This window comes from Chrysoperla carnea, chromosome 5 (genome assembly GCF_905475395.1).
Source record: "Chrysoperla carnea chromosome 5, inChrCarn1.1, whole genome shotgun sequence".
Classification (NCBI taxonomy): Eukaryota; Metazoa; Arthropoda; class Insecta; order Neuroptera; family Chrysopidae; genus Chrysoperla; species Chrysoperla carnea.
Genome location: NC_058341.1, coordinates 16557157 through 16584784, shown reverse-complemented (window position 1 = coordinate 16584784; position 27628 = coordinate 16557157). Strand labels below are relative to the sequence as shown.

At 27.5% G+C, this 27628-nt stretch overlaps 1 protein-coding gene across 2 annotated transcripts; it reads left to right on the top strand.

The window, feature by feature from the left end:
* On the top strand, positions 1–27545 carry LOC123299973 (putative fatty acyl-CoA reductase CG5065). Of its 2 annotated transcripts, XM_044882413.1 has the most exons (12): positions 1–29; positions 319–385; positions 10174–10341; positions 10417–10510; positions 24288–24584; positions 25297–25403; positions 25546–25655; positions 25714–25906; positions 25997–26239; positions 26471–26564; positions 26996–27159; positions 27382–27545. In XM_044882413.1, the coding sequence occupies exons 3-12, from the start codon at positions 10181–10183 to the stop codon at positions 27497–27499; spliced, it is 1581 nt and encodes a 526-aa protein (XP_044738348.1). In that variant the 5' UTR covers positions 1–29; positions 319–385; positions 10174–10180; the 3' UTR covers positions 27500–27545. The 2 variants fall into 2 exon arrangements, with proteins under 2 accessions (XP_044738348.1, XP_044738347.1); XM_044882412.1 differs by lacking the exon at positions 1–29 and having other exon boundaries at positions 80–385.
* The last annotated feature ends 83 nt before the right edge of the window (positions 27546–27628 follow it).

Below are 27628 nucleotides of genomic sequence, written 5' to 3'. Positions count from 1 at the left end.
AACGTATACGATTCAATAATAATACCCAGGTTTGTTGTTTTATTTCTACTAAAAATTCAAATAATATGAAAGAAACACTTTCATTTTTTGTATCAGATCGCGTATGGACTAAAAATCACTTTTCTACTATTTTTATTATTTTATATTATTTTATAAAGAAGTAACAAGTGTGGAAGTTTGTAGCGAGCAGCGGTCAAACGTAGCGCAACAAAACAGAATTGTTTTTTTTATTATATACCAGAAATTAGAATATAGTGTGCTTATTTATTTTGAATTTTTAAGTGAAATTCTTTTATTTTTGGATTTTTTTTTTTAAAGAAAATATTGTGTTTTGCCCAATTTGGATTAATTCTTTTTCTCGTCAATAATTGGAATTTAATACGAAGTAAGTTTGAAAAGATTTTATTTTTGTATAATAAGTTATATAATAACATACATTAATTAACGAGCGACGTTTCGATAATTTATTGTATCTTTTTCAAGCTCTAAAAGTGAAAAATCGAATATATTTTTAAAAAAAATCAGTTTAATTTGTATGTTACTTCCAATATTGTTTTTGTTGGTAGCGATTATCGAATTATTTTGGAAAAATTATCTTCGATATTGAGAAATCAATTTTTTTTGTAATTATGCGTTTTATTAAATTTCTAAGAACTTGAATAATTGATTTAAAAATATTATAATTTGTTTAGTTATGTAATTCGTTTCTATTTTAATTACGTTTATTATTTTATTATAAACTAAACTGATTAAAAAAAAAACTCATTTTTCATTAACTTAAAATTTTTCCAAAAAAATGTAAACTTAGGTAAGAAAAATGTTTATTTCATTGATTTCATCAATCGGTGAAGTAGTTACGCAAAAATATTACTTGTTAATGTTCGCATTTAGTGAACTTATGTAATGATTTAAATATTGGTCAAAATTAATGATTGATTAAATTATAAAATTCCTTTCTTAATTTCTTTTCAAAATATATATTGAAGATATAAGAGGTATGTATAAAGTAACCATACAACGATTCAACGACCTTCCTTTTGGCTTTACACCCTATAATTCGCTTCGCTAAATGTCGTTGTACTATTATCTCCTTCTCGTTAAAAATTGCTTTGGGCTCGTTTTAAAACATTTGATTTCCACGTGCCTTCGCTTGAACTGTATGTTTTGCCTCAGTTTTGTATCATATATGAGATTAGATCGAGATAAAATCTATACGCATATAAGCTTCGCTTCCTTGTAACGTTTCAGTTTGGAGTTTTTTAATATCTCAAATAGATTTGCACCAAAAATTTATTTTTGGGCTATAGAAAGATGCTCTCAAAACAACAGTTTTAGTTTTTGGAAGAAAGCTTATTTTTGACCGAAAATTTGCATATAATTGATCGAAAATCAATAAGTATTGTAAATAACGCCATAACTATGGATCTCGGCGGCAATATAATATATAGTTATATAGAGATTATCAGATACTTTTTGAGTATCTGTCCTTATACCATACCAGCATTGTAATAAACGCCATGGATTTCTTATCGTGTAGAAATGCCGTTTAGAAACATTATATTTTTTCTTAATTTCTTGCCTTTCTAATTAAAATCGAATGTATTCTCAAAGAGAAAATGAAATAGCCCAAAAACACATAATTTGTTCCGTGAAATTTGAACCGAAAAACGATTGTTTTTAAACTTTTTCATTCATTTTTTATACCTCGGAAAATAAAAATTGAAGTGACCCTAAATAAGAGTTCAATATTCAAGAAACAAATCATTAAATTATTAATTTTGGTAAGGGGTAGCATATAGGACACTATTTTGTCTTAAACGATAAAGATCGTTTAAAGAAAGAACGATAAACTATCGTTTAAAGAAAGTTGATATTTTATCGTTTATAGTCTATTAAGAACAAAAGTTCATCGGTTAAACCTTCCAATTTTCGAATTTTTCAAGTAGTTTCAAAGAAAAAATATAAATTTAATGCGTATTTCAGGAAATAATATTTCTAAAATTATTAAACATTTCTTTAATCTGAACAAAAGGAAAGTTTTTTTTTATACTCCTTTTAAAAAATGCACTTAACAAGCCGTGCATACACAGGGAACAAGAATTTCCTTGTTTGTAAAAAAAAAAACAACAACAATTAATTCAATAATTATACAAAAATATTTGTGAGTAATTTTTATTTATATATTCAATCGCAAATAAAGAATCCAGACGAATACATTCACATCATTTTGAGTATCCCTTAATATTCGATGGTTTTTTAAATCTTTGAAAGCGATTTTACAAACCTTCTTCGGTATTTTATCGGTAAAGACGTTCCTCGGGATGAACCAAAAACAAACCCTCTTTAAATCGTGTATATGAATTCTCATTAATGCCCTTAATAAGCAGGAAAATATTTTTATACCCCTTACGGTGTTAAATCTTCTAAATTTGGGCTGTTAAAGTTTGCGTTGAGCTGTTAAAAGGCTAATTTTCTTAAGAAATATTTGGAAAACTCTTATACATTAGTTCAAAGCACGGCAAATATTTTCCTATAAAGAAAATTATACCAAGCGGCACGCGTTTTGTCTTAAAATACATTTAAAGTGATGAAATTGTATGCATTTGTACTTTATTTCTTCTATAAATGATTTTCTCTAAATCTTTAGGCATCAATATTTCAAAATATTTGGTAGATATCGAAAAATTTTACTCATAATTTTCGTTTAATTTTCCTAAGTTCTAACAGATCTCAAGTATAATCATACATTCACTTTTAGAGGAACTATACCTTAAAGGGAGTAAATCAGAAATTTTCGGTTAAATTTTTAAGCTTAACGATAAATCATTAAACAGTTCAAAATTGGTCATAATATCGGTCAAAAATTACATCCAGGAAATATTTCTTTCTAGGCCAAGTTCCAAATTTAGTGACCTCAATCATTTGTTTACGGTTGAATCATTGTTCTCTATCTTTATTAATTCTAATCGATTGCAATTTTTTTTTGTTGACATGAAAAAAATATAAAATTTATTCAAACTTATGTAAAAAATGTCAAAGTATCAATCTTAATTTACATAAATGGCCATTTTTTTGTTTGTTAAGTAATTGGAACAGACCAAAAAGTTAAAAATAAATCATACGATTGTTTTAACAACAATTTTTTTTTTCAAATTGAATAAAATTTATAATTTTTGTTGTAATTAATGTGTGCGCAATACATAAATTGTAAATATATTTTTTTTTTATTATAAATCGGAACCGTGTCATGAATTTTTAAAATTTAATTTCTTTTATTTATTTATTTTATTTTATTTTATTTATTTTTTCATTATTTGAATTGAAAAATTATTACATAATTTTATCTATTTTCTTCTAGTATTTCGAAATTTAAAACCATTTATAATTAATTTTTTTTTAAATTTATTTGACTTTATATTGATGGTATGTAGTAACAAATAAGGCCCCGTAGATAGTAGAAATAGTCAATTCAAAATTATTTTGAAGTCAAATTTCATCAAAATTGATTTTTCTTTAAAATTATTTTAAGAAAGCCCTTATTAACGCTTTGTGTAACTAAAAAACATTTTAACATTCACTGGTCAAACGAAAATAATGCTATAAACAATAAATTTTAAGATGAAATGTTTTCGATAATTCTGCAATTTAAACGATTCATTTTATCCTTCTTCAAAATCGGTTATTCTATCCGAAGGATTTGATACTTCTGAACAAACAAACATGTGAACTACAAATTAAACATTTGTGATAAATATGTTTAAATTAATTTTGAAAAATGTATATTGATAAAAAATAAACAAACAAGAAAAATTACTTTCTTTTAAAATAATTTATTGAATCGAAATGGGATTATAAACCAGATGACTTTTACAAATACATAAATACTTACCGATTTGACAACTTACCGACTACCATAATATGTGTAAATATTATCAGATCTCACCATAAAACCTTCGACAATATTATGGTTACTATTTCCGGATGTAAACATTAATAGGTGTTCATTAAATAACCTAATTGGTCCACTTCCGCTTGTCTGTCTGTCTGTCCATTCGTAAACACGATAACTCAAAAAAAACGAAATATCGAGCTTAAATTTTTATAGTGTGTTTCGTAAATATCATTGTTTTCTTGCGAGAAAGCAAATAATGGCAAAATTTTGGTATACATTTTCTCCAAAACTATAAAAGATAGAGAGTTGAAAATTTGTAGGAAACTTGTAAAATAGTGAGAAAAAAAATACTTCAAAAAATTTTCGAAATTATCAAAACTAGAACCAATGGAGGTCGGAAAGTCGACATAAGTAATTTGGGTTGAATCGGAGAGCACAATATTCTCTTATATGTATATAAAAAGACGGTAATTCATATTCTTTGAGAAGGTGTTTTAAAATGAAAAGTAAATAATGGAATTTGATAAAGAAATAAAGCAGATACCGCGTAACCAGGAAAAAATGGCAAGAGAAAAAAAATATATAAGATCACATTGAAAACAACATTTTACAAATTAATACAATTTCATTGACTTCAAATGGGTGTACGCGCAGCGCAGTGTGTGTGACCTTGCTATCAAATTCTAAACATTTTTAATTCCGTGCGATTAAGAAAAAAAAAACTGTACAAATTAAAATGAGTTTATTGGCTTGTAAACAAAACGATCTGATTCATTCATGTTTAAGGCCACCGACGCGTCGTCGGACATTCACTTTAAAAAAAAAATCAATCGATTTTTTTTCCTTACAGTATTGATAAAAGGTCAAATCATTGTTTATGATGTCATCGATATGTCTGAGTAGTTTGTTTTCTCTGATGATATAATTGTTAATGTTATTTGAAAACGTTTTTATCATTGGTTTCTATTTTCTCATTTACACTTTCGCTCTAATTATGACGTCCTCAATGATGATTTTTCTATGATATCAATGTTATATCATGAACAGTGTTATTTGTAAAAGTTTGGGTCAATGTGTTTCAACTCTGTATTTTCTTCTGCCTGCCTCGGAGCGTAGATAGCATAGCGGGAAAAATTTCATTTTTCCTACAATAAATCTTTCTTGGATATTCGCAGACCTTATGCTAATATTTTTTGTTGATATCACATTGGCAAAATTTCCATATTTCCTTACAAAAACTTACTTTTCTCACTTTCAACCATTAAGTCTACTTTCTGCCGATTCTGTGGAAATCATAATGTTGAATATCAGCGCTTGCAATATTTTTAATAAATAACAGAAATTTAAAAAACAAACTCATCTTCCAACCTCCCTTGGTACAGCTTTGCAAATTTTTTGAAGTTTTATAAAAATTTCAACTTGTTATATCTATTCGTTTTTGAGTTATCGTAAAGACGGACGGTCGGTCGGATGGACAAACAGAAATCGAATAATTAGGTGATTTTATGAACACCTGTACCAAAATTTAGATCGTTTATTCAATATTTCTAAGCGTTAGAAACTTGGGATTAAAATTAGTATACCTTGATATATATATTTCCGGAATATAAAAAGATCTGATTTACCTAAAACTTTGTTTTACTGTCTGTCGCAACCTAAATTGTATAAACACCCAAGACACTTGTTAATTTTTATTGATTTTTGTATTCTTATAAATTTGGGAAATTTATTTTGCAATCATTGCTAAGTTTTAGCGATCGTTAAATAAATATATTAATATTAAGTAACCATAGTAATTTACCAGTAATGAACTGTCTAACAAAAAATAATCTTTTAATGGTCTAGTAATTCTATATAGACAACTACTATAGGTAATTTAAAGATTTAAATGCGTATGTATGACTGCCATATTGATTACTTGTAACGTGATAAGTCATTTTCCCAATAATCAATCATTCGTATAAATGCCAAACAAATCTAATTTCCAGGCGCTTCCACCATAATTTTATTTCGTAACGTATTTTAAGAGCAAATATATTCATATAATGTTAACAAATATAAAGTTAAGAGAAAAAATTTGTAAAAAAATTAAAAATCATGAATCCTCAAAATACCTAAGGGTCACCAAAATTTACAATTTAATAGACTTTCACTAACAAGTATAATGTCAAAATTAGTCATAAATTTTACTACGTAGCTGTAATATTTACTTCTGTGTATAAAAATACTATAGCATATAGAATAAGAGTAATTTTGCAAGTGTTTTCAAAAGGTATTTCTTCATTTGAAAAAGTTTATACTCAGAAATATTCATCTTAACCCATTAGCACTCGCTTTGTGAGCGTTTTGCTCATGCTCAATTAAAATGATAAACGACTTAAGATTACCAAAAGGTTATTCAGATTAACGAATGGTTGACGGTAGTGTTATCGGGTTAAGTTTTATGCGAAGAAAGTATTCTAACATAAGCTCTTCGGATAGAATTGTTAACCTTGTGTCTCAAGCTTGCCGAATTTTGATCGTGCTTTAGACATTTTCTTGAAAATAAGTCATACAGTAAATATATACCTACTCAATATGAAATCGCAAAGTAAGGCTTTACCCAGATCGCAAAGCAAGGCTTTGCAAAAAAACAGTACTGTGAAGACTTCTCGTCTTTTTAAAATAATGCTTTTCACATTATTTTAAACAGAAGCCAAAATACCAGTTAAAATGTTTTACTGAACTAATATCAATTAAATTATTTTGTCTTCAATTAAATTATCTTGATCAATTTTTTGGTATTCATTTTTTCTCCATAAATCCTATTCTGTCTTTTGTGTTTCTTTTCTTAATGTATCAGAAATATAAAGTTTTTAAAACTGAAAAATCACTCATTTTACTCATGAATTCAAAATTCCAAATGGGTTTTTCATACACCATTTTCCTTGCATTAGAATTAGGTTTGAAAACAATGTTTAAAGTTTAAAAAAAATTTTCTTTTTATTCGACTAAATATCAGTTGAGAAAAATGAAATCTACAGGTGTTTTTAATGATATATTCCTACATATAGAGATCGTTTGAGTATTTAATGCCAAATTATTGAATATATCAATCTTATAAATATATATATATATATATATATATATATATATATATATATATATATATATATACAAAAATAATGTTATATTATTAAAAATATGTTGCAAGACCCATATTATATATAAATTTTTACATCAAACTGGTTTATTGTAGTGGTACGACATATGTGTGTACGATTATGAAATTGAAACTAACTCTTAATAAGTAAAAATTCTTTCAAATTATTTATATTTTATTCTATTATAGTATGTCACACGCTAGCTTTATACAATACAATATGATGTACATTCATCTCACGTGAATTTAATAACTTTCTAAGATGCAATCACGATTAATGGCTCCAATTTATTGAATAATGAAATCTGTTAAGCCAAAACGAATACTAAGTAGGAAATTTTTCAATGTCTAGGTTAATTAACGACAAATACATTAAGAGATTTGCTAAAATTTTATCATGACCCAAACTCCATGCATTAGTAATCGAAAAGGAAGACGTACAATCATTAGCACAAGAATTTCAAAATAGAATTATCAAAAAGATTTATGTTAAATGATATACAGCTCAATTGAAAGACTTTCAACTTTTTGAAAAAGTAGTTCAAAAATAAGTGAAAACAAATAATTGACTGACTTAATTGTTCAAATATCATGTATAAACAGTGTTGATTATGCACTCATTTGTTTTTAATGCCATGTAAGTAAAGAAAGATGGCAACTCTTACACACAAAGTAATAAAAGTATCTTTCTTCTCACTTCCGCAGTAGACATAGTATATGCTATAACAAACAAACACATACATAATATATGTAACGTATAAATTTAAAATGTATACAATACCTGTATACAAACTATATAATATTTCTAGCCTAACCTCAAGACCCAATTTATCTATTATTATTTAATTATATCTTTTTTCGTTTTTGAGTTATCGTGTTGACTGCCAGTTTGATATATTGCCAATTTGCGGCGAGGATTGGAAAGGTGGATTAAATTGAGACTTTTGATTTAAAACTACTGTATCTCCTGGAATAATTAATAAATAAAAGTCCTTTGTGGCCTATTTGAAAGCTGAAAGTTTTGTCTGTTTTATAAAAAGACTGGCTTTATTTCGATAAATTAAAAAATAATCCTTTATCGCGTGAAATTTAAAACGATCGAAATAGCGTGTAACTAGACTCAAACGTATTATATATCTAATTTGTAAGTAAAAAAAGTGTATACGCATAGTACATAAACAGCGGTAGTTTTATTAAAATACTTAGAGGCGTGTTTGGAACATATTATTAAAAAGAAAAAATATTTGTAATTTATGATTTATTTAATCAATACAAGCTATATCGATTTAAAATAAAATAGGCCCCAAAGTGAAATTTCTTTAAAGAAATTTTTTCCATCATTATCATGTCATATAATATATAAAAAATGATATTTACGTATATAATTATAAGGTTTTTTTTTATCGATCGTCAACCTTAATCGTTTCCAAGGTCGTTGGGTGACTCATTCATAGACATCGATGATTACCATACCGTAAATGAAATTTTTGATTACGTAAAAGTTTCATTATAGTTTTAAAAATCTATGCATCAGATCACTGATCTTACAGGATGTCCCGTGGCTCGGTGGACATAGTTTATGAACGTATTCTTTGGAATATTTACAGTCGAAAGCGCCTTATACTCTTCTGTTCAAAACTCAATTGTTAAGGAGTTATATGCACTATTAAATTTAACCAATAAAGCAAAGACTTGTTAAGTAAAGTAGTGTAATTATTAGTAATTGAAAATTTTACACCCACAAAAGCTATAGCTGATGTAATTCTGCACATTTTTGTTTTTTATTAAACTTTCTAGCATCAAAATTAGCTGAGATATGCCATTTTTTATGATAAGTACTAATATCTACAATAATAGTATATTAACTTTATAAAAAGTACTTATCGTAAAAAGTGGGAAAAATCTAGGAAAGGCACAAAATCTACAAAACAAAAATCAGGATTATATAAATGAGCTGTAATCAACCTTTATTCATAAAAATTAATTAAGTATTGCGTTCGAATACTTTTTAATATACGTTATTCATAAAGACGTATTCAAAAATTTTTGAAAAGCTTTAGAAAACTTCTTTCATACCTAAAAATCGAGAGAAAATTGAGATATAAGACAGCTTAATAACTGAAATCATTAAAATTTCAATTTTTTTTCTACTTTTTCTACTGAAGGTCAATGTTATGTCACTCATATGTTTCTTATTTATAAATAAAATAATTGACTAATATAGCACGCTGTATGAGGTCGAATATGATTTAAAAAACTAAAATAAATTAATTAAATATAATTTTTTTATGATTTTATATTTGTTATTATCGAATTAAATTGTTTAGTATTTATTATGTACATCAAAAATTAACATAAAAATAAAAAAAAATAATTATTTTATGATTTTATGATGACTTTTTAATAAGTAGCTGTGAAAAAAAATAAGACTTCATCTTGTCTTATTAAAATAGACAATTAAATAATACTATTTTGTAATTTGTAAATTGTAAAAATTACATGTGTACACCACAAAAGCAACAAATGAAAACTGATAGAATAAATTTAATTAATAACTTAATTTGTTCCTTGTTTAACAAAACTTGTTAATTTTTACAACTACGTATTAATTTCTAATAAAAAAAATGTGTAAAACTGATTTAACACATCTTTTGATTTAAGGTGTTTCAATACCAAAACGATAGTGTTACAAAAAAAGTGACATTTTGTGTGTTCATTGATGAGTATTTAATACGTCTTCTGACTCTGTCATTTATTTAAAACAGCCCATTTTAAATGGTTTTATAAGAGGAAGTCATAATTAATATTAGTTTTTAGTAAATAAGTGGTTTTAAAAATGTTTCATAAAAAACTTTTATCAATATTTTTCAAATTTTAAGTTTTACAATCATACCAAACCGATGTTAATATATACTCGGTCAAAAATAAACTCAAAACTTAAACCATTTTAAGTGTTATTACTATAACATTAGATATGATTCTCATATAATGTTATAATCTAAAATTATAGCACTTAGAATAGTAAAACACTAGAATGGTGCTTTCTTTTGATAAAGAGTGAAAATGAAAATGATACAAAAAATTTAAAATTTAACTTATAAATTAATCACCCATTTATACGTCTTTTTTTTTGTTTAAGTTGGAAGATGACGCAAGTAACGAATAATAGAATGACGGAAATAACAGCAAGTTCACAAAATGAACAAGATTTCCCAGATCGAATCGCGGCAACATTTACGAATAAAGTGTTATTTATCACGGGTGGTACTGGTTTTATGGGAAAAGTACTTTTGGAAAAATTTCTTAGGTAAGGAACACATATTTTTTTTTTTTTTTAATCTAGAAGATTTTGAAAGTAAAAATCCTTTTTTTTTTTTGGTAGACGTTGTTCAGATATTGATACAATTTACCTTTTAGTGCGAAATAAGAAAGGTAAAGATCCAGTTCAACGTATTGCAGAAATTTTTACTTCACCTGTAAGTATCGTAATTTTTATCTAAAATTTTTTGTTTAGTTTTATTTTAAATTTTATGAAATATCTATAGTGAGATTCTTTAATTTACAAAAAATCATTGGTCTAGTGAGCTCAACAAATTATTAAAATATCAAAATCGGATGGAGGTCTGGTTTCGGAATTAAGCACATAAGTGATAACTAGCGAAAAACTGACATCACAGCTGAAAAGAATGACCCAAAATTAGTGGGTTTCAAAAAAAATTCCAATAAGATCGGATTAAAATTGCCTGTGTTATTAAAAAAATCGAACTTTTGAACTTGATGACGTCATCAAAATTCAAAATATTTAATTTTGCTCTATTACATCGAAATTTTATCCAATTTTGACAAACCAAGTATGTAATTCTAGTAAATTTGGGCCATACTTTTCAAATTTGTGGTCAAAATTAACCTAGCACTAATAGGTTTCAAGAATGTGGAGGCCTGGTCCCGGAATTAAGCACATAAGTGATAACTAGCGAAAAACTGACATCACAGCTGAAAATAATGACCCAAAATTAGTGGGTTTCAAAAAAAATTCCAATAAGATTGGATCAAAATTGCCTGCGTTATTAAAAAAATCGGATTTTTGAACTTGATGACGTCATCAAAATTCGAAATATTTAATTTTGCTCTATTACATCGAAATGTTATCCAATTTTAATAGCCAGTATGAGCTAGGTAAAATAAAACGATATATCGATTCGTTTATACCTAAGTTCAGTAAGCCTTTCAAAAAACTATTATCAACTTTTATGCATACCTTTATTATCTACTTTACTGCTCCATAGCAGATCTAAAGATTAATTTTTGTTTAAAAGTAAAAGGGTTTCTTCCGTATATAAGCAAAAGAAATTACAGAAATGTTTTGCGATATTGATCATTGAATACAAATTTAAAAATTACTAAATTACTAAAAATGGTGGAAGCGCAAATAAATATAGATTATATACAAGAAATGGATATACCTTAGGATTTATTTGCACCTCCACCAATTTATTTCATAATCCTTTTAAATTGATATTTTATTTGCTAGAATGATAATTGATAGATAATTTGTACTCCTGAAAATTTGAATCCTTTTTTATTTATCTTTCTACTTTAACAAAATTTCTACTAATATTTCAACCCAATAGGGGATCAGATAAAATTTTGTTTATCACTTCAGATAAAGAATTCTCACGAATAGAAAAGTGAAGTTGGTTTTTAAAAATTTTTACTGCAAGATATGAACATTTAAAATTCCTAATTAAACAAAGAGGAAGATACCCACTAGTGACGTTACATATGAGTATCGTCATGGAAATTACATATGAAACTTCGTTTTGTTAAAACGAGGTGGGCAATCTTTGAATGCAATCTTTGATTGCTTACAACTTTGTCGTTTATTTTTGGTATCAAGTCTAGTTTTACGTTTTTATGTGTAATATGGCCAATTCGACATCAGTATTATACTCTATTTACTGTATAGTTCCTTTAAAAAAAAACTGATTTCGCTTTTATCCAAATGAATCGACGATAGTTTCTCTGTGCCCATTATTCATTCAAGGAAAATAATGATTCTATTTTAAAAGTAAACTTATCATATTGTCTTCAATAACAAAGATAATATTTCTTCGAAAGAGAACGTAAAAAAACACGGCCCTTTATTCTACCCTCCATAGATTGATTGCACCTTGTTTTTAAATCACCGATTAATTATCTCAACAAATATTGGAATTCATTGACTTCTATAAGTCAATATAATAGTTTTTTTTATTTACAGTAGACCCGCGGTAATCCGGTCCCTTCATAATCCGGCATCCCTTGTAATCCGACATAACTATAACGGTAATCACAAAGCTAATTTATTATAAATACCGGAATTCTTCGTGAATGAAATTAGAAAATGATTGAAATCTTTTCACTTCGATATGTAATTTGTCGGATTACAAGGTATTCTTTTTCAAAAAGTTCCGGACTACAGGGGGTTTGAGGCAGTACTCGATAGTCCGACAAATTCGATAATTCGACACAACTTTGCAAAACGTTTGTCGGATTACTGCGGGTTCACTGTATTTATATAAAATAAATATTTCAATAATAAATTCATGGTCAATTTTGACGAACTTCAACTTTTTTATATATAAATAAAAAGATAATATGTGTATAATACAGTACAAATATTTATGATTGGTAATGAAATAAATATTGTTATTATATTTATTGTTATTATTAATTTCTTTTGAAAAAATCTCACATACTTCAAACAAACAATAATAACATAATGAAAATATATAAAAAAAAATTCAAGTTTCTATTCAAATATAGTTTAAGATAAACAAAGAATATTTTTGTTTGAATTATATAATAACTTTTATTATAGTTTAAATATTATTCTTTCTGTATAACAACATATCCGACAGACAAAAACTAGACATATATGATTTTTTATATATTTATTTGATGAATACAGTCAAACCTGAATAAGCGAGAGTTCAAAGGAGCACAATCTCATTCTCGCTTATAGATGTTTCTCACTAACCCGAGTTTCTCGCTAATGCAGGTATATGGGTAGCGTTTCTCTCTTATAGAGTTACGCAGCAATAACAAGTCACAGCAAGTACGAATGTAGTAAATTGTAGCTATAGTTTCGCCTAAATAATATAAATAATTAAAGCTCGACTGTTTCTTATAGAGGTATAGATAAGTAGCAGTCTCACTTACGGAGGTCTATGAGGGAAAAACGACTCTCTCTTACATGTGTTTCTGTTTCTCGCTAATAGAGGTGTTTGGAGCTTTAAATGACGGGTCCTGGCTATTACTCTCACTTATAGATTTTTCTCACTTATCCAGTTCTCACTTACCCAGGTTTGACTGTATCTTAATGAGCTGAGCGTATATTTATAGATTCGAAAATTTTAAAGGGGGACCACTTGTGTAATGTTGGTATTTTTGGAAAAAGCTTTCGACCATATGTAAACTAAGAAATTTTTTTCCTAAACTGGAAAAACGACATGAGAATAGTCAAAATATTCCTATTGGGAAACAGAAAACAAAATTCATGCTTTGTTTACATTCTTATTTGTTTAAAAAGACCAAAAGAGAAGAAAATCGTTGAATATTTGTTTAACAGAAATTAAAAATTTTAATCTGTAAATTAATTTTACTTAAATTTAGATAGCATCTAACATCACAAGTAATCGAATTTGTCTAATTACATATTTAATTATCAAAAATAATAAATAATCTTCTTTTAATCACGTGCATCTTGGCGGACGAAAATTTTCGTAAATTTTATGTATCTTTTTAATTGAGATATTTACAAAACTCTTCGTTAGACTATTTTTATTAAATTTTAACATAATGTACGAGATTTAATTTATATAAGTAGAAGTTTTTCGTTTTTAATCTATAGAAGGTGGAGCAACATTATCGAAATACATGTTAATATTTGTAAGGATTTGCTTTAATATCCGATAAACCTGTACACTTTGTTTAAAGGGTCGATATTCTAAATAAGCTCTACGAAAAATAAGTTTTTTTTCTCGATTATTAGGCAAGAGCGAGGTATAAACTATACTTGTGAAAAAGTATTTTTCCGGATGTTGTATGATGAAGAAATTATGCAGAATTTTAAAACTCGATGATAAATAATATAATGATACCATAAAATCAATATCTATTCAATCAACAAATTAACTACCTCTCAATTTATAACATTAAATTTTACTTTACAATTAAAATAATTTTGTATTTTTTAGTCCACATTCAACATAGCGTGTTTTTTAGTTTTTTTTTCTTAATCTTTGTTATTTTTATTTTATACATTGCCTTAGTGGCCTTACAATCTTAAACGAACTCATTACTATAAATAATAATTAATTGTAATTAAAAATTATGCAATACGTAATAAGAATTTTGCATTTTATATCTATTTGCATTTATACAACAACAAATATTATCCTGAAAAATTCTTAGTAAAAGTGAAAATAACTTGAATTACTTTTTGAGTTCATTGACAAACAACTTTTACAAAAGTAATGTATTTATTTATTATTTATTAAAACAGTTTAATGATCCTTATTTAATTACCTACTGTTTACTTCAAACCAACTTAGAGAATACGGTTTTTTCTTAGAAAAATATTTCGTAAAGTTTTAATCACTGTTTTTCAGCAGGCAATTAGAAATTAGTTATACGGGTATAAAAATGGATTCTATGCAACTTTTTCTAATAGTTTTTCGATATCTCTAACCATCTCTGACGCTAGAGAAAATATTACGAAGCGACTCTATTTGCCAATTTGTGGTAGGCTGAATTTAAAGTTTTAATTTCACTTCCACAAATAACGAAAATATGAGGGTGTCTTTATCTTAAATTCGCCACACTGTATAATATATATTTTATACGAAGACGGATGTAGTCCCTCAGTTTCTTGAATAATTACTTCTTTTAGGCATTAAATTTTAGGCCAAAATTTAATATTCCAAATTGTAGATCGTTGAAACAACTTCGTTAGAAACAGATCTTCGGAAAAGTCAAAAACTTTTCGGTTGGGAGCATTAAATTCATTATATACCTCAATGATTTTCTACCATACCCATGAAAAGTAACACTGGGTTTCTAAAAACTATCGAGATTCTGAACTTATACGCGATTTTCATAAATTATTCTACGAAATCTTTCTCGGATATTTGACGAAATGTACAATTTTTATTATTAAGGGTAAATCTCAATAGAACTTTGCTTTAAATTCCAAAAAGTTTTGTTGAGAGATAATGAATCATCCTTCTTCGGGAGCTTAACTTAAGTAAGTTTCAACTTAGGATCTCTTATTCAGAATCTATACTTTTAATGTTTTAGGGAAGATAACATGGATTTCAGTTTTGTTGGTAAACTAAACTTCCCATCCCGTAAGGTCGTTCTATTTTAATATAATAAAATAATAATCAAACAATTATTACAACTAATAGATTAATAGTATATAATGAATAAATTAACCATAGGAAAAGCCTTAGGCCACGGCTAGTAATGTCTCTTAAACTTTAATAATAGTAGAAAAAACCCATCTTAATAATTAGTTTTAAATATTTCAAACAAGTCTATATATAATTAAATATTATTATATAATTAGTATATTTATATTATATTTATATTATATTATAATAAGTATTTGTACGTGAGTGAAGTTTATAAGGCGAGCTAAGTATTCAACCAATTAAAAACAAAAGCCTATACAACACATACCGTCATACTTTTTAAAAAAATTTTCTTTTTTCCCTTTCTTGTGTATTTATTTTTTATTAATTATTAGATAATAAATATAAAATGATTATATGAAAGACTATTGTACCTTGGATCGCAGTTTATATTTTGGAGAGTGTTATTATAAAATAGTAAAGCTGACTCGAAATCAAAAGTAAAAGAAAAATTAATCGTAGTATCAAAAAGTTGTAAATAATATCAAATTTCTTATAAAACACATATATTGTTTTTAAATTTGCATCTTAAAGTCAGTCATATTTATTAAGCCACGCCTTTATGTCAATTGTCAGTAGCTTAACCAAATATAAATAACTAGCGACTTGCCCCGGCTTTGCACGGGTGCAATGCTGATACAAAATATACACCAGAATGTCTTTACATACAAAAATCAGTTGATTTACAACATCACATTAGAAACCTCTAAAATTATCACTGTTTCTCTATTATGTTATGCATGTAAACTTTCCTCATGAATCATTTTATCTATTAAAAAAAACCACATCAAAATCCTTCGCGTAGTTTTAAAGATCTAAGGATATATAGGACCAGACAGCAGGAAACGACTTTGTTTTATACTATGTAGTGAGCATGACCATTGATTTAGGTAAAGTATCATTTAAAACACAACAAATGGTAGTCAACTTGCTAGGAAATAAAGAGTAAAAACAAAATTTTCAACTTTTTGCATTACAAAATTGTATTTTCATTTAATTACTTGACAAAAAAAAAGCGCCTGTATAATTAATCTTTCGATTGCTTGCCCTCTGGTACGTACTCATTAGCTTTCTAGAAAATGATGGCTGATTCAAGGTACAACAACTTACCTTGTGTTGTTTTTAATTTATTATTATTATGTATTTCTTTAATGATAATTAAAAACCAAAAGTCATGGATCATTGCTTGTTTTGTAATTTGGTGTATTGTTTATTAATCTTAGATCTTTTGATTAATGAATGATGAATTATTTTATATACGAAAATAAAATTGAAAAAAAAAACACAAATTCAACCTTTACCTGAATATTTCGCAATATGAATTGTTTTCCCGGAGCGGAAGGGGTATATTGATTTAAAGGAATGTTAATTAAAAAAAAAGATTTATAATTATCGATTAAAATATAATTAATCAAATTCTTAGACTTGCTGAATCAGTCTAAAATCAATCATATTTTACCTGATAAATTTTAAAATTACTTTTAAAATTAAAAAAATTTGACACAATGTATAAAATTTATACAAAAATTTGAAAAATAGGACTCATACTAATATATACATCTATACAAAAGATAATTTGTGGGTTATTCCCTCTTATCGCATTCTGGCAGGACTTCGTTTGAGATCGCCTATTCTTAAAGCTAAGCTTCGACAAAGCTTTTTCTGTCATTATTATTGTGGCTTTGCAAGATTTCTCATATTCCACTTTTGTTTGTTGATATTGCTGAAATATTCTATGATATATCTTTAGTAAATTTAGATTCGAAGGTGGGGTAGTACTATCTATCATTTCAGAATGAGAACCAATATTGAGTGACTGGGAACATCCCATGAATTGAAAAGCCAAAAAGTTAGCCAGAAAAGGCACTTATAAGATAATATCATCTCAAAAAGAAAGAAACGTTGTATAGTGTGCTGATTCTCCAGAGCTGGGTTCATGTTCTTCCTCACCACATTCCCCATGAGTAACAGTTCTAGTCGATGATCCTTCATTTTTATACAAACCTGACCAAAAGTTGTAATTCTGCAAAGTTTTATATGATCAGTCTTTTTATGATTCAATACCTAATCGCCTTATAAAACACAAGCCCATGCTGAAATTTTTCGGGTAAAATGACCCACCAGGAATCATATTGAAAAAGATTCTCCTATATGTAAAAGTAATTTTAAGTCCATGGCTTTAGTTTTGCGAGGTACAGGTGAGTACTGATGAGAATATGAATGTCACTATATGGATACTAGCTCTACATATGTATTTGAAGGAAATTATATAAATGCCGTACTGAAATATATACGGTAACTTCGGTACCGGAAGTTAAAAAAACTCTTTTGATCTCCCGTCAATTTTCGAAGCCCTACATGTTTAGTTTTGTAAGGCATTTATGTTATTCGCTTCGAATACTTATGCAAAGTTATTATCCATAAACCCAGGGGTGAGATACCAAGGGATGTGACATCCATATACTCACCTGTACTCACTTGTACCGGGCAAAACTGACGCCGTGGTGCTTAAACTTACTTTTACATATAGAATACTAAGTTTGAATGATTTTATCAAGTATACACTATAAAATCTTGCTCGTTTCATACTCTTAGCATTGCGTAAATGAAAAAATCTAGTAAGCCAAAAATTCATAACATTCACCAAAACGAATAGTTTTATTGAATTATGTAAAGTCAAGTTCAAAAAAAACCAACAAACTACATTCTACAACCTAATTTACGCAACATTTATCATACGATATTTTATTATTTTAATAAAATAATGACATTACATCCAAAATTTATGTCATATATACTTTCCAAAACAATTACTGCGTCTGCAAAAACCACAACATAGGCAATTATTCATACATCACGTGTGTACGTGTAGATATATAAATAAACAAATATTGTTTTTTTTAAAGAGAGAAGTTATACAACAAACCAACTTAAAAAATTGCTTGAACTAAATTTCACTATAGTAAAGTAAGTATTATGATAGAAAAAGGTATTCTGTGTTATTAGGTCAAGACCTAGAATTTCATATTGAAATTGAAAGTGATTATTATCATACTTATACTATTAAAGTTATTTTTTCCTCTTAAATAATAATATACACAGGTACATACTTACTATTAACACACAAGTCTCTTTCTTACTTACTTTTTTATTTTTACTTTCATTGGTACGAACGCGGATGGGGAGAAGAATGAATAGTAACGTAGTAAGTATATAGGTATATCACTCAGCCGCAACAAGAAATCTTATTATTTAACATAAAATAATCGGTTAAGTATGTAAATAATCAAGATAGGAATGTTTCACGAAACAAATAAATATTAAAAGTCATTTATTTATTATATTATGTTTGTTTACTAAATTTTTTATACTAACTTTAAACGTCAAAGTCTTTCGATTATTATTGATGTTTATTATAGTACAATGGCGTTAACTAAATAACTTACCCAGTTAATCTTAATTTAAAGAGGGTTGAAACAAATGAAAACAAATAATTTACTTACTCAGTTGTTGAAATACTCTGTATAAAAAGTGTTTAATATCAGTTTTTTTAGTCTAGCCCTTAATGCTTTACACGACCCAATTTACCTATGTTGCTAATTTACGAAATTAGCCCTACTTTTTACGTCCTGAGCAAACACAAAAAATTCAAGTTGATTTCTGTTTTTGTTTTTGAGATAGTCAGATCACAGGTGGACAGACAGACAAACACTGGAAATGTACTAATTAGGTGATTTTATGAACACCTATACCAAAATTTTGTTCTTAGCATCAATATTTTAAGCGTTACACACTTGAGACTAAACTTTGATATATATTACATATATACAGTGTATAAAAATACACACATACTAGGAGTCGAACCCGGGTCTCTTGGATCCATGGCAAGTGCCTCAACCAACTGGGCTAAATGTGCTATAAGTTACGGAATTGATGGATAAACAAATGAAAAATTTCAACCAACTGATCTGAGGGGTGATAGATTACGGTGCTTCATTTTCTCGCTTCTACGTCTAAGGTGGCAAATCAATATTTGAATGTATATCAGTTAAATGAACGGAAGTTTGCGATTAAACTTAAGGTTGTCTCGCTATTTACATATCGACAGAAAATACTTATTACGAATATAATAATACATTTACCATAAAAATTTGAAGACGATGGACCATCTCTAACTCGAGATAAATTCAGTAATAAATTCAATAAAGTTTTTAATTCTAAATTTTTGTGAAAAAATTGTCAAAAATATTACCTTTTTTTTACGAAAGAGTCTTACGAATAAGTAACACCTTACCAACTTTTTTTGAATCATACTTCCAGTATCGATTAGATGGAGTGAAGGAACTAACTGAAAATTAGTTTTTCGAAATATTCAGTTTACTATTTTTGCACTAACATGTATATGATACCGTGAAATTTATTGAAAAATAAATAATAAACTGCAAAAAAAGTACTAGCAAGAAAATGTGTTCTTCAGGCATTCTTTAATTTTTAAGTCTAATACTTATTTTATTGAATTAAGGAGCTTCTAGCTAGTGAAACGATCTCCTTAGTCCAGTTTTCATTAATCGCACTCAGTCTAGTATACGATATGCTTGGTGGTGTCGGCGCAGGGAAATGTACGAATTTTCTTTGAGATTTTTCTTTTATTAATACGGCATCCTAATATAAAATTAGTATTGGTGTAACATGCACAAATCATTTTCTACACTACAATCAATGTAGGTATTAAAGTGTATATTTTTTTTTTTAATAAATAAATGTGTTTAGTGAAAGTGTCTACTTCAATTTATAGTATTTGTACACATATACACTATTATTAATATGCACATACAAGACACCACACATAATATAATAATCCATATAATCATAATGCAACTACGTCACACTGAATCATTATATTATTATTGATCATCTTTATGTTATAACTAACCACATATACAAAAAAAATTAACAAAATTATAGAGTTTCGTTTTTTTAAATTTTTATATTCGATGTGGATTAAGCAATCACTGGTTTTTTTTTTTTGTAAATTTTTATATAATTGAAAGAAAACGGTGGTTTTTTATTGCAAAAAATTTGTATTCCTATATAAATAAATAGATAATAATTAGCGAATTTGTTTTATTTCTTCTCCTGAAGATTTATTACAAAACAAGTAATAGTTTATGATACTTTGTAAGGTATCATAAATTTAAGAGCTGCGTTAACTAAGCGAATTGCCTCAGAGATTGAAAAAATAAAACATTTATCTTAAAATCGATTATTGTATTTTTAATTTTTCAAGAATTTTTATTTCTAAAACTAAACGTCTAGAGAAAAACTTACACTAGTACTTTTTTGCTTAAAACTGATTAAAAAATATAAAATATTCATTATTTTGGAAAAATTCAAAATTTTGTACTTTACGCAAAGCCCCCTCCCCCCATCCCTTGTTTATGTGTCGATTTTTCTCATTAACGAACTTGAACTTTCAAATACCAAAACCCTTCTTGGCACCAAATTTTATTCAAATCGGACTTAAATTGTGACCCAACAAGGGATAAGTGATACAGTAAACAAAAATTTTACTGAATCACTTTTTTTTCATTCTTTAAAAGAGCGCAACGAGCTCCATGGCCGAAGGCCGCGTTATTCTCCACAGGGATGGGATTAAAGTTAGTTTAAAAGGAAGCAGTTTGAATAATTATCATGAAGCCGTGGACAAAAGCTATTTTAAAATATAATTATGTACCTAAGATGACTCATTGAAAAATTGAATTTTGTGTTTGATATATAAATTATGCAATTTTTTTTATATTAAATTTGTGGTCACTGAATAAATTTTGAAATTTAGAACAATAGTAACCAAAAAATATTACAAGAATTATACCAAATAATATAGATCAAGCACCTTTTTTGTATGTAAAATAATTGACATCAAAATATAAAGACATTACAAAATCATTTTTGCACACTTAATTCAATTAATTTAAATTAAATAAATAAATAATTTTATTAGAATTAAATAAATCAAATAAATTTAAAAAAAGTAAATATTTGAAATTATGACTAAATACATAACTATTATTGTCTTTAATATACAGAGTATTTGCTAAAAATTGGTGCTAGTTTCAGTGCGAATTGGAGTCTTATGAGGATGAGTTTCCGCTATAAATCATTACATGGACCCAAATTTGCTTGTGCTTACTAAAAAAAGCATAATGATACTGCATTCAAAAGAAAAGTTGATTCGTACTAGAAAAGTAAAATTTTTTTACATTTTGGAATTATTCCAAAATGGTACCTATACAGAGTTGCTTGAAAGGTTTTCGAAACGAATACAATTTGCACACCCGATTGAGAGCCGTAAAAGTGTTTATATCTCCTAAGTTTCGAAATTTTTAACTTCTCTTTTATTTTAAGTGTTATTTTTCAAAATTTTCCTTGTGCAGATTTTCGTAATCATAGTAATGCAATAATAGGTAACTAATAAGTAGCTAAAACTATACAATAAAACTTCAAATGTCGTAATTCACACATCGTAAAAATATTCGTAATAATTGACTTTTTTCTAACAAAAAAAAATAAATAAAAACTCATACAAATTAACCAATCACATCTAAGTTACATACTTCATAAAAAGTCATTTTATTGTAAATTGTGATTGCAACAGTATAAGTAATATAAGTAATAAGAACATAAGTACTTTTAATTCATTTTATGATTTTAATGATTCTTAATTACAAAATGTTTCTTAGATAGATTCTAATAATAATAAATATATGACTAACATGTGTTCTTTTTGTTTAATTTTTATGCGGTGATTTGATGAGAAGAATATAAATTTTACAATCTCTTGTTAACAATCATATCTTATAAAATGTTTACAAATTAAAATTATTTATTATTTTGATTTTAATCAAATATATTATTATTAATAAAACAAACTGATGATTTATTTGTTTAAAATTTTATTTAATTATAAAATAATAAGTCACCTATCATTATTTACCAATAATTTAAAATTACGTTGTCTTAAAATGATATGCATTATAGTAAATTGAAAATTTCAAGAAAGTTTCTCACATTAAATCGGATTCGATCGATTTGAGTGTGACATCGTAGCTCCTAAATGGATGAACCGATTTTGATTTGTTTCTTTTTTATTTTGAAAGATAATTTGATAGTGTTCTTAGCTATGTTTCAAGAAAATCTATTCAGAACTCATGCTGAGGTCCCAACATGTTGGCACTGAATTAACTCTGTTAGTGGGACGAAGCAAACCTCTATATCTAAGACAGCGAGTGAATTTTATGTATGCATTAACCTCTGTAACTATGAACTGAGATAACATCGTTTTGTTTGTTTACTTACTTATTCTTATTCTACCCGGAAATTCCGCACTTAACTAATTTTGAGGATCAATAACTTTCAATTTTAGTTTTGCTCTGCTATCATACGGATGTCTATTTGAAAAATGCCAAAACGAAGGCTCAAATCATTATCAGTACCTACGTGAAAAACTGAAGTTGAAGTCTGTGTCGATGAAGTCTGTGTCGAATTTAATGTGGCAAAATCTACTCTGTGTAGAATAATTCAGAATAAAGATAAAATTGAATCACAATGTTCTGAAGGACAATGAAAACTAAAACGTGTACGTTTATCAGAATATCCTGAAATTGAACAGTGTTTGCTAACATGGGTCTAGCAACTTCGTAACAAAAACGTTCCGGTAAATGAACCGATTATTACAAAAAAGACACAAGGTTTCGCGTGAAGTCTCGGTATTCATAATTTTTGAAGCAACAATGATATTGATAATACGTTATTTTATTTAATAATCGTACCTCTATAACTAAAATAACCTGTATTCTGACTTCTATTAATGGATCCCTCTGTAAATGAGACAAATATTTCTTTATACTTGGATATTTGAGACCCTAGGTAAGTGGAATTCCTCTATAAGTTAGACAAAATTGCAGTTCCTTTGATGTCTCACTTAACCAGGTTCCACTGTAAATTGTACAAATCATCAGATTGAGACTATAAAAATTTCAGTTTTAATGAGTACCATGGTACGGATTACGGAATGCACAATATCAGATGTTTTTTATTTTTATTATATTTAACTTGAATGTACTAGCTAAAAGTAGAGATATTTATAATTTCACAAATGAATAATTTTTTAGAATTAGGTTATCAAAAAATGTTTTTTCAAATAATAAATTATTTTAGTGTCTCGTTACGGCCTATGATTTTCATTGTAAATTTAAAGAATATGAATTCATAATTAATGTACTGCAACAGAAAATTTAATTCTAAAAAAATGTACATGGAATTAATATAATATGTATTTAGGTCCTCGTTAAAAGTAATTCATTTAATAATTCGCAAGGCCGAATTAAACAGGGTGTTTGTGTTTCATGGTCCTTTTCAATGGCCAACCGGTAATTTAATAGCCAATTTAGATTCTAAGCGATAAGAAATAGAATAATACTCTAAATTAGAAAGTTGATCCTCACTAAAAAAACTAACAATTTTGGTTTAAAACATTTATTCGAAAAACGTTAGCTTTCGGAGGAAATGCGCCTTAAAATAATGTCATTAACGCATTTAATCGAAAAAATATTCTACTTAAATTGTAGCATATTCTACTTAAATTGTATCTTAGCGTTTTCGTTTACTTTAATTATGTAAAACAAATAAATTGCAAAAGCTTCAATATGGAGTTTTTATAGGCCACTTGCATACCATACTAGTAATACAAATTGCATAAAAAATACAACTAATGATTGCTTTTCTATCTTTTTTCCAGTTATTTGACTTAGTGAAAAAGCAACGTGGTGGCGTTAAACCATTATTAAAACAAGTTCGTCCAATATTAGGTGATGTATCTTTACCAGATTTAGGTATAAGTAAAGATGATCGTCAAGAATTAACTGAACGTGTACAAATTATCTACCATTGTGCTGCAACAATACGATTCGATGAATGTTTAAAGAAAGCTGTACTATTAAATACACGTGGTACAAAATTAATGTTACAATTGGCTAAAGAATGTAAACAATTGTTATTGTTTATACATATGTCTACATCATATTGTCATTTACATGTAAGTATACTAATTTTTCATGTAAATATTTGCGAATTTTTGCTATATCAAAAAGTTATATCACATATTATATGAGCTGAAACTTATATCGCATAGTGGCACAGGCTAATGTTTTTTGAGTCTTTTTACAACAGCTTTTTTACATGGACCTTTGTTTGTACAATAAAGAGACGGTATAAGGTTGATCTTCACCCGTCTAATAACCAGATGAAACATATTTTTTATGAAATTTTATTGATGAAAAATGTTCATGGCTATTTCTAATAAAATTAATTTTAAGTAAGCCTATACCAATATTTTCGTAATTAAATTATCTTTTTCTGATACCAATTTCGATTGGTTAACAGATTGGTGTAGATCTGTTCATACCATATGAACAGGGAAGTCAATATAGGTAGCTACATCGATTTGTTAACCAATCGACATTGGTATCAAAAGAAATGTAATTTAATTACGAAAATAATAGTATAGGCCTGCCTGCAAAAAACTGTTCATACAAAAAATTGATTAAAATTAATTTAATTAGAAATAGCAATGAACACTTTTCGATAAAAGAAACTATCATAGGAGTGTTTATAAAATCAATAAAATTTCATAAAAAATATGTCTCATTTGATTATCAGATGGGTAAAGATCGGCCTTGTACCGTCTCTAAAACCAATAGCAGAATGCTTTTGATAAAACTGACTTGATTTGATTTCATTTCTTCTAGGTCAAACATTTATTAGAAAAGCCTTACGATCCCCCAGCCGATCCACATAATATTATAAAATGTGTCGAATGGATGGACGAAGATGTAATCGAAAGCATTACAGATAAGTAAGTAGCCCGAAAATAAGTAAGTTTGAATTTCTGAATTCAAATACCTCGTATTATATTTACGATTAATTCTAAATAATTAAAAACAAAATTGACATGGATATTCTGTTCTAAAATTATTTTTGAATTTTTATCATAAAAGGTTATTGGGAAATTTGCCAAATACATACGCTTTCACAAAAGCATTAAGTGAAGGACTAGTAAATGAACAAATGGACAAGTTACCTGTAGTCATTTTACGTCCATCAATTGGTAAGTTTATTTTTTAATTCAAAATTTTAAGAAAATATTTAAAAATATTCGATATTAGTTATACCAATTTGGAGAGAGCCATTACCTGGATGGACAGACAATATTAATGGTCCCACTGGGTTATTAATTGGAGCTGGAAAAGGAGTTATACGTACAATGTTTTGTGATGATTCTGGATATGCTGATTATTTACCGGTAGATGTTGCAGCCAATGGTGTTCTAGTTGGAACTTGGAATTTTATTTCGAATAAGTAAGTTTAGTCTTAATTTATAAGCATCAGCTTTTTTCCCCAAATAAATATTAATATTTCGCTTTCTAACATTGGTAAATTCTTTTACAGTGATAGAACTCGACGTGTATTCCATTTAACAAGTTCGGCTGAAATAAAAGTATCATGGCGTGAATTAATCGAATTAGGACGAAAAATTATACAAGAAAAAATGCCATTAAATGGTGTTGTATGGTATCCTGGCGGGTCAATGAAAAAAACTCGATTTGCTCATAATATTGCAATGTTTTTATTCCATTTAGTTCCAGCTTTATTTTTGGATTTCATTTTAATTTGTACAGGACATAAACCAGTGTAAGTTCGAAATTCTTTCAAGACAACTAAAATTGACCAAATTTAAAAAACACTCGATATAAAATAGAAAATTCTTTTGTACCAAGTATTAAGAAATACTTGAAAAGTATATTTTCATGGCTATAGAAACAGCCATACGCTTAGCTTAGCCAACAGACTCATCAAAATTATATCAATCTTATTTTATCAGAGATTAAATGGATTTTTAACTAATTTGTCTTGGTTTTTCAGCTTAATGCGGGTGCAAAGACGTGTCAACAAAGGTTTTGAAGTTTTCGAATATTATGCAAATAATACATGGGAATTTTCAAATGAAAATGGTCTAGTAAGTATACATATAACTATCACGTAATTGTCTTAGAATTTCCAAATAAATCCAGAGATTACTGTAGGATATCGCACATTCCAAACAGTCGTCTACTAAGACACTTTTGTATGTAGCGCACATTTTTTGGAAAATACCGAAATTCAAGCTTGTTTAATTTTTTCGTGTTTTATTTCGCTGGTTCCGAATTTTGAGGGCGGATTGTCAAAATGTACACATACGTATTTCTCACACTCGAGATGATGCCACTTTTGGAGATTCTACCTTCAGAAATGCGATTCAGAGTATCAAAATACTAAAGATATTAAAGATAAGCTTGGATGGAAAAAGGTACCCCAAATACCGAGGGAACCAACCTTGACCGCCGTACTTTGAGATATATACTTGAGTGCATAAAAGTAATAAAATAACGTATATTTTATTTTTTCTAGGCAATAAGAGCGATGTTGAATCCACGTGAGCGACAATTATACAAAATTGATGGGGACGGTGTTGACTTGGAAGCATACTTTACAGACTGTATACATGCTGCAAGACTGTATATCTTAAAAGAGACTGATGATACAATCCCAGCTGCCAGAAGACATATGAAAGTGTAAGTATCTATTTGAGACACACTAATTTTGGGAAAATACTTTCTGCTTCGAACCTAGAGATGATTAATTTAAGCTTAAGTGGCGAGAGATATATCTTCATTATTCTCTGGGTCCGTTGTAGTACCTTTTGATTGAATATTCTACTGTTCGATTACAGCCCCCCCCCTTCCCCCTCCTTGTTTTTATGCATATTAATAACAATTTTCATTTTTGTTTTTCAGAATGTGGTGGGTAGATAAAATTTCCAAAACTTTAATCATCATTTTATTTATGTGGCTTTTATCAAAACTTTTTTTTTCGACATTACCCATACCCTCCTACTTTATGCACCCGAAATGAAACATTCATACCATTAATTAATAAATTAATTTAAAAAAATTATTTTATATTTAGAAATTTAAAACAAAAAATTAGTAATTAGTTTTAATAAATTTCTTTAAGGCCCAGTTTCACCTCCGTTTATATTTT

Bases quoted from the DNA above. Each gene is read 5' to 3' on its own strand.
- LOC123299973 (XM_044882413.1), top strand. From the start codon at position 10,181: ATGACGCAAGTAACGAATAATAGAATGACGGAAATAACAGCAAGTTCA. The intron at 25,907-25,996 runs GTAAGTTTAGTC...ATTCTTTTACAG, and splicing joins TGGAATTTTATTTCGAATAA to TGATAGAACTCGACGTGTAT. The intron at 26,565-26,995 runs GTAAGTATACAT...TATTTTTTCTAG, and splicing joins TTTCAAATGAAAATGGTCTA to GCAATAAGAGCGATGTTGAA.